We start from the raw sequence: 10,754 nt of genomic DNA, 5'->3' as shown, positions 1-10,754 counted from the left end.
GTTGCCCAACCTTCCTTCCGAGGAGTGGCTGGTGGGTTTGAACTGCCAGCCTTCTAGTGAGCAGTCAAGTGCCCTAGGCACTATGCTACCAGAGCTCCAAGTGCCATGTAGGAATCATTAATTCAAGTTATATGATTACATTTTTCATTTCACATGCACTATTAAGACACCTGCTATGTGTCAGCCACTTCACTGGGTGCTGAGTGGCACAAACAATTAATTTACTTAGACTGAAAATTGGTGGTCCCATCCCACCCAGAGGCACTTCAGAGGAAAGATCTGATGACCTACTCTGAAAGGTCACTTCCATGAAAGCCCTATGGAACACAGTTCTACTCTGACATGCAGGGGGTCTCCATGAGTCAAAATTGACTTGACAGCAACTTGTTGGTTGGTTTAGGTGCTGGGGGACACCAAAGATGAACAAGGTTGAGGTTCTGTTTTCCAGGAATTCACTGCCTAGGACAGCGGTCTCCACAGATTACCTACATAAGATATTCTACCAGATGTTGCAGAAAAATTAACAATATTTTTATTCAAAGATTTTTACCTCTTCCTTTAAAAATTTTAATATTTTGTGTATGTTTTAACATGCCTACATTTGAACAGTGACCCACTTGTATACACAAATATACCTCTGTTAAGAAGCATGTTTAAAATGTTTTTATCAATGAGGTGCATTGATAAAAGCCAATAGTGGTTTAGATTCTTTGCTGGCACTTTGCTTTGTAATTATGCTTTCTGTGATAATTTATATAGATATATGTTTTTCTTCCCAGTTCCATTTTAGCGGTACCACAAAAGATAGTCCTGGAGATCTGCTTCTGTTAAGATTACAGCCAATAGAACTCTATTGAACAGTTCTATTGTATAACACATGGGGTCGCTATCAGTCAGAATCGATTCGATGGCAACTAACAGCAACAGCATCTTAGAGAAGGCAGTGTTTGTATTCCTTAGAGTCTCTCTTAGGATTTAGAGTCAAGTAACTCACTAGGCCATGAGGCTGCAAATTGCAACAATTAGAGACGTGGCCTCAGAGGTTCGTTGGCAGGATTCAAATCCTACCTCTACTTCTTACTAGTTGTTCTGGTTCCTTAGTGCCGCTCTGACAGGAATATACCACAGATGGGATGGCCTTAACAAACAGGAGTTTATTCTTACAATTGGAAGCTTTAAGTCGAAGTTCAAAGTGCCAGGCTCTAGGGGCTTGGTGAAAGCCCCTCAACCTTGGGGTCCAGCTCTGCCTCCTGCTCCCGGCCCACTGGAGCTAGAGGCATTTTTTCACTCAGACAGCTGCTGGCTGCTGAGGCTGAGAAGCCCCAAGGTTGACAAGTCGAAAGGCACAGTCCTGATGTTACCAAACCACATGGCAGGTCATTAACTTAAAGTCCACTGTAAGTCCCAAGGTCGGCAGAGCATAGCAGGTTGCTGAGCAACAACATGGCTACATGCAGGGCCCAAGCGTGCAAAGGCTAGAGACCATTCCCAAAACTGCTGCTTATATACAGGAAGCAGACCACATACCCCAAGGCATCTACTCAGCTGCTTGTGGTAGGTAGATCCCACCATGGAGTTGATTACCAGTCTCATTATGGGGAATAACTACCACCAGCTGCCCAGCCACTCAACCAGGCCCAGCCAAGTTGACACACAAACATAACCACCACACTAGTGTATGATCTGGGGCAGGGTAACCAGCTTCAATTTCCTCATCTGTACAATAGGGACCATCATTCTCTACTCACAGAGTTGATGTGAGGATTAAATAAGAAGCAAGCCTGTCTAGAGAGTAGATACTCATGTTCATGTCTGGGCTTCTTTCAAGCAGCTCTTTTTTAGTAAGTGCTTACCCATGGACCATGCCTCTGTCAGTCTTGGTCCAGGTTCTCTACCTCCTCGCAGGCCCTTTGCTCGATCTTTTATCATCTCTCCTTTGATTTCAAGGTCCCTCATGCTGTCTTTCACTTGCCTTTCACAGCTCTTCAGCTTTGAGATCAAGGTTAGTGTTGCCATCATCACCTTTGCCTCAAAGCCCAAACTCATCATGTCTGTTTTGCATGAAAACTCCCAGGATGTAACTGAAGTGCTCCACAGTCTGGACAATGCTAACTATAAAGGTATGGATGTCATCAAATGAGGAGATAGGAGAGAAGGGCATGGACCCTGTGCCTGGGGAAGATTCTGGACAAATTAGAGAGAGTGAGGCTTCTTGGTGGCATTCAAATCTATGAGGTCTGGGGCTTTGGTTCCTCAAGTGGGAGTCCCAAATGCCACCAACCCATGGCTTACTTTGAAGTGTTACAAGTCCAGATGCATCAAACAGGTCTCCTTCTTCATGCCAGAACCATATGGTCCTGTGTGTCCTAAGAAGTATGTCTGGTTTTCATGGCTAGCCATATAGTCTCCCATGGTCATTACACCTGTACACTTAAAACTACCTGAGTGGTAGGTAACAAATGACTACAGAAAAATCCAAGCTCTTTGGAAACTGCATCTTTGGATTTTGGGATTTTAAGGTAGAATTATTGGAGGCTGGAAGTTATACAATGAGCATTTCTAAGGTACAAAGATTTTAATGTCTGAACAGGAAATGATGCTAAATCTCTAGCTGGATGGCAAAGGTCTGAGTTTATCAAAGCAAATGATAAAAAACATTTCCAGTGGTTGGGGGCTAAAGTGAGTCCCTTCCCTGGGGTGATAGATGGGAAGTTTCTAAGAGAGTTCTTCTTGGTATATTCTAGACCATGAAAATGGAACTGGGACCAACACCTATGAGGCCCTAAATAGTGTCTATCTCATGATGAATAACCAAATGCAACGCCTTGGCATGAACACAGTGGCCTGGCAGGAGATCCGACATGTCATCATTCTTCTGACAGACGGTGAGTATTGTTGTCTGTGTGAGTGAGTTTAGCATAGTGGGAAGAGTACCAAAGTAAGGGAGAAGACCTGCATTCTGATTCTATCTCTGCCACTTTGGGCCTCAGTTTCTTATTTATAAGATAGAAATAATGTTGATGACAATGACAATGGTGATGGCTGTCATCCTTTCCTTGAACTATATTTCTTTTTTATTTTAAATTGTGATTTGGGTGAAAGTTCACAGAGCAAATTCACTTTCCATATAGAAGTTCACATACACTTTGTCTCATGATATTGAGTACAATTTACCACAATGTAACAGCTCCCCTCCCACTTCCTCCCTGATAGTTACCTCTTCCCTGTGTCCTTCCCTCCATGCATTCCTGCAGCCTGAGCTGTCTCTCTGCACATACAGCCCTTCTATTCTCCCATGATTGATCCTCCAAGGGCTGTTTCTACCTCAGGTAAATGTTCAGCTCATATGCCTGTCTTTTCTTTGGATGGAAGCCACAGGTGTGGGTTCAATTCCAGACCTGAAGGGCAGCTAGGGACCATAGCCTCAGTGGTTCCACCAAGCTCTATTAGACCAGCAAACCTGGTCCCCCCCCCCTTTTTCCCCCCAAATGATTTTGAGTTTTGTTCCACATTGTTCTCCCTCTCTACCAGGATCTCCTTCATAGATCCCCCTCCAAATGATTGATAGTGGTAGCTGGGCACCATCTAGTTCTTCTGGTCTCACAGTCATATAGGCTGAAGATCGCATGGTGTACCAGTCACCAGGATTAATTCTTTCCATGAATCTTTGGTTTCCTTTGTTCTTCTTTGCTTTGGATGAGAAGAGACCCATTGTTGCATCTAGATGGCTGCTTGCAAGCTTTTATTATTTTATTTTTATTTTGATTTGGGTGAAGATATACAAAGCAAATTCACTTTCCATACAGCAGTTCACATATACTTTGTCTCATGACATGGGCCACAGTTTACCACAATGCAACAGCTCCCCTCCCACTTCCTCCTGATAGTTCCCTCATCCCAGTGTCCATCCCTCCATGCACTCCTGTCCCCTGAGCTGTCTCCCTGTGCATAAGCTGCCCTTCTTTCTCTCATGATTGTTCTCTCCAAGGAGTGTATCTACTTTAGGTAAGTGTTCAACTCATATGCCTGTCTTTTGTTTGGCTGGAAACCACAGGTGTGGGTTCAATTCCAGACCTGAAGGGCAGCTAGGGGCCATAGTCTCAGTGGTTCCACCAGGTTCTATCGGACCAGCAAACCTGGTCCCCCCGCCTTTTTTTCCCCCTCCAAATGATTTTGAGTTTTGTTCCACATTGTTCTCCCTTTCTATCCAGAATCTCCTACATAGACCCCCTTCCAAGTGGATGACAGTGGTAGCTAGGCACCATCTAGTTCTTCTGGTCTCATAGTCATATAGGCTGCAGATTGGATGGTGTACCAGTTGCTAGGAATAATTGTTTCCATGAATTTTGGTTTTCTTCATTCTTCTCTGCTCTGGATGAGGAGAGACTCATCGTTGCATCTAGATGGCAGCTTGCAAGCTTTTAAGATCCCAGTCACTACTCACCAAAGTAGGAGGTGGAACAATGTGTGTAGTATGTTATGCCACTTGAACTTGATGTCCCCTGTGACTATGGTCCTGAGCCCACGTGTTCAACTACTTGCTCCCTCTGGGTAGCTGGCTGTGACCAAGAAGTGACTACAAACTTGTCCCTTGTCAGCTCTACTATACACCTGGGAATTCTTACAGAACATACAAATACACTTGTAGAACCATTGTCTGCCAACCCTGTACATGGTCTTGGGTATACTCCTCGCTGCATAGACATACCTAACAGTTCAGCCTGTCCACCCACCTATCCACCTGTATACCCATGTTTGCCTTCACTGACAATGCAGTACTATATGTCCTTGCACTATTTTTATGAAGAACAATTTAATGTAAAGGTGCTTTGTGATTAGTAAATATTTGTTAATGCTATTATCTGGGGGACAACCTACAAACATATGAGGAGACATGTCTGAAGTGCACGAATGGGAGGAACAGTCTAGGTCAGTGAGTGGACTCTGTTATTTTGTCATTTATCTCTTGATTTTGTATAAACAATCCCTGTAAAGGAGTTCTGGTGGCACAGTGCCTAAGGCATCTGGCTGCTAACCAGAAGGCTGGTGGTTCAAACCCACCAGCTACTCCTTGGAAGGAAGACTGGGCAATCTACTTCTATAGAGATACTGCCTCAGAAACTCAAGGAGGGGTTGCTATGAAAGGAGAGCGTGGAGGCAGTCTGACCTCCTCTGACTTCACTGGGGGTGGGAAGGAGACTCAAGATCAACATCAACAGCCCAACCCATGAGGTGGAAAACCAAACCCAAAACCCACTGCTGTAGAGCTGTATCCGCCTCATAGCGACCCCTCCTTGGGTTTTTGAGGCAGGTTTCTGAGGTGGTATCACTACAGAAGTAGATTGCCCAATGTTTCCACCCTCCAATTTTTTTTACCAATTCTAGTACCAACTGTCCCTCCCATGTACTCTCTACTTCTCTGCTGGGTTTGATAATATGTGGCAATGCCCATACAGAACTCACAGACAGCATTCATGATTATGAGGTTTATTAAGAAAGTAACAGGTTACAATTCAGGATTAAGGATGCTCAGGATGCAATTCTTGCTCAGGATACAATTCTTTGAGGACAGCCTTCCCTCAGCCATGCCTGAAGGCTGGTCTCTCTCTAGTTCTTGGACCCTCGGTCTGACTTCTGCCCTGGTCAGGCAAGGGTTACAAAGCTCTCTGAGCCCTGCTTATAGGTGCTCAGAGAGGCACCCCACTCCACTAGCAAGGCTCCTGCCTGAAGGCACTCAGCTTTCTTGCTCAGTGCCAGAAAGCCAACTACTCTGTCTCATGCTGGTCTCTTGGTTCTGCTGCCTCCACTGCTCCCATTTCTCTGCTGCTGCTGCTTGCTGTCTTTTGCCATCTCAACAAAATGTTGTAGCTCTCTCTGTCTCCTGGGTGGAGGAGGATCAGTGCAAGGATCTCAAGTTCAAAGTGTACACTCCTGGCTCTTCTTTCTTGATGGTAGTGAGATTCCCCCCTTTCCACCTCTGGGATGGCTCATTTTAAGCCTAGTGGGATGGCAAAACTGACCAATCCCCACGTTAGGGTTCCATACATCTTATTTGCAGAAGCACTGGTGGTGCAGTGGTTAAAGCACTGGGCTGCTGACCAGAAGGTCAACGGTTCAAACCTATCAGCCTTTCTGTGACAGAAAGATGAGACATTTGCTTTTATAAAGATTTACAGCCTTGTAAACCCCATGGGGCAGTTCTGCTCTGTCCTAGAGGGTCACTATGAGTTGGAATCTGCTCTATGGCAGTGGATTTGTTCTTTTGTTTTTATCCCCACAAGGGTGCATGTACCTTATTTACACGATTAGCAAACTATCCAATCCCCTTGGTGGGCCACAAGCACCTCACATCATCATAGTCATCTTGTGGGAGTCACAAAAACCATGGCTAGAAGATCCATACCAAAAAATTCACTGCATCATATACTCTCCAAGACCCAATTTTCTTATCTATAAAATAAGGACACCCAGACTTCCTAGGTTTATTATAAAAATTAAATGAGATAAAACATATAAAGTTCCTGGCCCAATGCCAGGAATATAGAAAATATCAGTAAATGGTATATGTTAAAACTCACGTAGGAAGTGTGTTTAGGGTCTGTCTTAATTATCTAGTGCTGCTATAACAGAAATACCACAAGTGGATGGCTTTCACAAACGTAAATTTATTTTCTCACAGTTTAAAAGGCTAAAAGTCTGAATTCAGAGTGCCAGCTCTAGGAGAAGACTTTCTCTCTCTGTCAGCACTGGAGGAAGGTCTTTGTCTCGTTAGCTTCTGTTTCCTGGTTCCTTGGAGATCTCCATGTGTCTTGGCATCTATCTTACCCCATCTCTACTCTGCTGGCTTTTTAAATCTCTTTTCTATCTCAAAAGACATTGACTCAACATACACTTTATACTGATCCTGCCTCATTAACATAACAAAGACAACCCATTCCCAAATGGGATCATAACCAGAGGCATAGAAATTAAGATTTACAACACAGATTTTGGGAGACATAATTCAATCCATAATAGAGCCCCAATATGGATGTTTTCGCATTCTTCCAGGGCTCTGGAGAATCTTGACATCTACCCAGGTGAATGATTTTCTTGCCTTCCTGTTCTAGGAAAGTCCAACATGGGAGGCTCTCCCAAGCCAGCTATTGATAATATCAAAGAGGTCCTGAACATCAGACAGAAGAGGAACGACTACCTGGGTGAGCCTCCATCTCTCCCTACATCTGTACTTCCCTCACAAGGGGTCTAGGTCCTCAGCCAGAGGTTCTAGTACCTTGGCCCTGGTACAGTTTTATTTCTAGTGAGACCACAACTGTGCCATCTCTATGGAGGCAGCCACCTGTAGCATTGAAGTGTGTGAAGTCTAGAGTCAAATTGCCCATGGTTTCAACCATCATCATCATCTCATGTTCCCGGAATGGCCTAGGAATAAGGGGCCTGGTTACCTTGTAGGGACTGTCCCTGGAATTTCCTTTTATAGCAGTAGATATTCAACATCATTAGTCATTAGGGAAATACAAATCACAACCACAATGAGATATCACTTTACACTCACTAGGGTGGCTATGATGTTTTGAAAAAAGAAAAACAACAGGTATTGGTGAGGATTTGGAAAAATAGGAAGCTTCATCCATTGTCGGTGGGAATGCAAAATGGTACAGCAGCTGTGGAAAATAACTTGGCAGTTCTTAAAAAAGTTAAGCATCGAATTATCATGTTGTTGTTGGTGCCACTGAATCAGCTCTGACTCATAGCGACCCTGTGTTAACAGAACCAAGCACTGCCATCCCCACAATTGTTGCTATGCTTGAGCTCATTGGTGCAATCACTGTCAATCCATTTCCTTGAGGGTCTTCCTCTTTTTTGTTGACCCTCTACTTTAACAAGCATGATATTCTTCTCCAGGGACTGGTCGCTCTCATCCTAGCTTCTGAGCAACATTCTGGCTGTACTTCTTCCAAAACAGATTTGCTCAGTCTTTTGACAGTCCATGGTATATTTAATGTTCTTCACCAACACCATAATTCAAATCCATCAATTCTTCTGCGGTCTTCCTAATTCATGTCCAGCTTTCATATGCATATGAAGTGATTGAAAATACCACGGCTTGGGTCAGGTGCACATTAGACTTTAAAGTGACATCTTTGTTTTTTAACACTTTAAAGACTTTTTTTTTTTTTTTTCCCAGCAGATTTCCCCAATGCAATATGTCATTTGGTTTCTTGATTGTTGCATCTATGGGCATTGATTGTGGATCCAAGTAAAATGAAATCTTTGACAGCTTCAATCTTTACTGTTTATCATGATGTTGCTTATTGATCCAGTTGTGAGGGTTTTTGTTTTCTTTATGTTGAGGTATAATCCATACTGAAGGGTATAGCCTTTGATCTTCATTAGTAAGTGCTTCAAGTCCTCTTGCTTTCAGCAAGCAAGGTTGTGCCATATTCAATCGCAGGTTGTTAATGGGTCCTCTGCCAATTCTGATGCTGCATTCTTCTCCATATAGTCCAGCTTCTCAGATTATTTCCTCAGTGTACAGGTTGACTAAGCATGCTGAAAGGATATAACCCTGACTAGCACATTTCCTGATTTTTAGTCATGCAATATCCCCTTGTTCTGTTCAAATGACTGCCTCTTGGTCTATGTACAGGTTCCTCATGACCACAATTAGGCGTTCTGGAATTTCCATTCCTCACAATATTATCCATAATTTGTCATTATCCACACAGTTGAATGCCTTTGCATAGTCAATAAAACACAGGAAAATATCTTCTTGGTATTCTCTACTTTCAACCAAGATCCATCTGACATCAGCAATGATATCCCTTGTTCCATGTCCTCTTCTGAATCCAGCTTGAATTTTTGGCAATTCCTTGTCTATGTATTGCTGCAACCATTTTAAAATTATTTTCTGCAAAATTTTGCCTGTATGTGATATTCATGATAATTTTCAACAATTTCCTCATTCTATTAGATTACTTGTCTTTGGAATGGGCACAAATATGGATCTCTTCCAGTTGATTGGCGAGGTAGCTGTCTTCCAGATGAGTGGGTGCTTCCAGTGTTGCAACTATTTGTTGAAACATCTCAATTGGTATTCCATAAATTCCTGAAGCCTGATTTTTTGCCAATGTCTTCAATGCAGTTTGGACATATTCCTTCAACACCATCAGTTTTTGATCATATGCTACTTCCTGAAGTGGTTGAACGTTGAACACTTCTTTTTGGTACAGTGACTCTGCGTATTCCTTCCATCTTCTTTTACTGCTTCATGCATTGCTCAATATTTTGCTCATAGAATCCTTCAGATCACAATTCAAGCCTTGAATTTTTTCTTCAGTTCTTTCAGCTTGAGAAACACTGAGCATGTTCTTCACTTTTGGTTTCTAACTCCAGGTCTTTGCACATTTTACTATAATACTTTACTTTGTCTTCTTGAACTGTCCTTTGAAATCTTCTGCTTAACTTTTCTACTTCATTGTTTCTTTCATTTGCTTTAGCTACTGTCCATTCAAGAATCTCTCCTAACATCCATTTTGATCTTTTCTTCCTTCCTTGCCTTTTTAATGATCTTTGCTTTCTTCATGTATGATGTTCTTGATGTCACCCCACAACTCGTCTGGTCTTCAGTCATTGGTGTTCAATGCATCAAATCTGTCCTTGAGGTGGTCTCTGAATTGAGATTTTGGCTCTTGTGGACTTGTTTTAATTTTCTTCAGTTTCAACTTCAACTTGCATATAAGCAATTGTTAGTCTGTTCCACAGTTGGCCCCTAGCCTTGTTCTGACTGATGACATTGAGCTTCTCCATCATCTCTTCCCACAGATGTAGTCCATTTGATTCCTTTCTATTCCATCTGTGAGATCCACATGTATGGTCACCATTTATGTTGTTGAAAAGAGGTGTTGTAAGTCATTAGTCTTGCAATATTCTATCATGTGATCTCCAGTGTCATTTCTAACACCAGGGATTTTCTGACTGCTAATCCAAGCACCAGTAATTATCATTGCATCTTGGTTGCATATTTAATTAATTTCAGACTGCACAAGTTGGTAAAAATCTTCAGTTTTTTAATTTTAGTAGTTGGTGTCTAAATTTGAATAATAGTCATATTGTTTTTCCTTGAATGCATATGGAAATTATTCTATCACTGACAGCATTGTACTTCAGGACAGATCTTGAAATGTTCTTTTTGATGATGAATGTGATGCCATTCTCTTCAATTTGTTATTCCTGGCATAGTAGGCTATATGATTGTCCAATTCATGATGACCAATAATAGTCCATTTCAGCTTATTAATGTCTAGGATATCAATCTTTATGTGTTCCATTTCATTTTTTACAACTTCCATTTTTTCTAGAGTCATACTTTGTACATTCCAAATTCTGATTATTAACAGATGTTTGCTGCTGTTTCTTCTTATTTTGAGTTGTGCCAAATCAACAAATGAAGGTCCTGAAAGCTTTACTCCATCTACGTCATTAAGGTCAATGCTGCTTTGAGGAGAGAGCTCTTCCCCAGTTGTATTTTGGGCACCTTCAACCCTGAGGAGCTCATCTTCCAGTACTATATCAGACAGTTTTCCACTGCTGTTCATAAGGTTTTCAGTGGCTAGTGTCTTCAGAAGTAGGCTGCCATGTCCTTTTTCCTAGTCTGTCTCATCTGTCAGCTTGTTGTACTGTGGTGGCTTGCATGTTGCTGTGATGCTGGAAGCTATGGCACTGGTATTTGAAATGCCAATAAGGTCACCCAT

At 42.3% G+C, this 10,754-nt stretch overlaps 1 protein-coding gene across 1 annotated transcript in view; it reads left to right on the top strand.

The window, feature by feature from the left end:
• Positions 1-10,754, top strand: part of LOC103205923 (complement factor B) — a 36,081-nt gene that overhangs the window by 12,098 nt on the left and 13,229 nt on the right. The window contains exons 4-5 of the mRNA XM_042782379.1: positions 2,745-2,885; positions 7,110-7,199. Coding sequence (XP_042638313.1) covers positions 2,745-2,885; positions 7,110-7,199 — 231 coding nt within the window. The remainder of the gene's footprint in view (positions 1-2,744; positions 2,886-7,109; positions 7,200-10,754) is intronic.

Source organism: Orycteropus afer, unplaced genomic scaffold (assembly GCF_000298275.1).
Source record: "Orycteropus afer afer isolate SDZICR_OR568_19922 unplaced genomic scaffold, OryAfe1.0 scaffold00294, whole genome shotgun sequence".
Lineage (NCBI taxonomy): Eukaryota > Metazoa > Chordata > Mammalia > Tubulidentata > Orycteropodidae > Orycteropus > Orycteropus afer.
The sequence above is the reverse complement of the archived record's forward strand: the minus strand, read 5'-3'. Positions and strand labels throughout refer to the sequence as shown.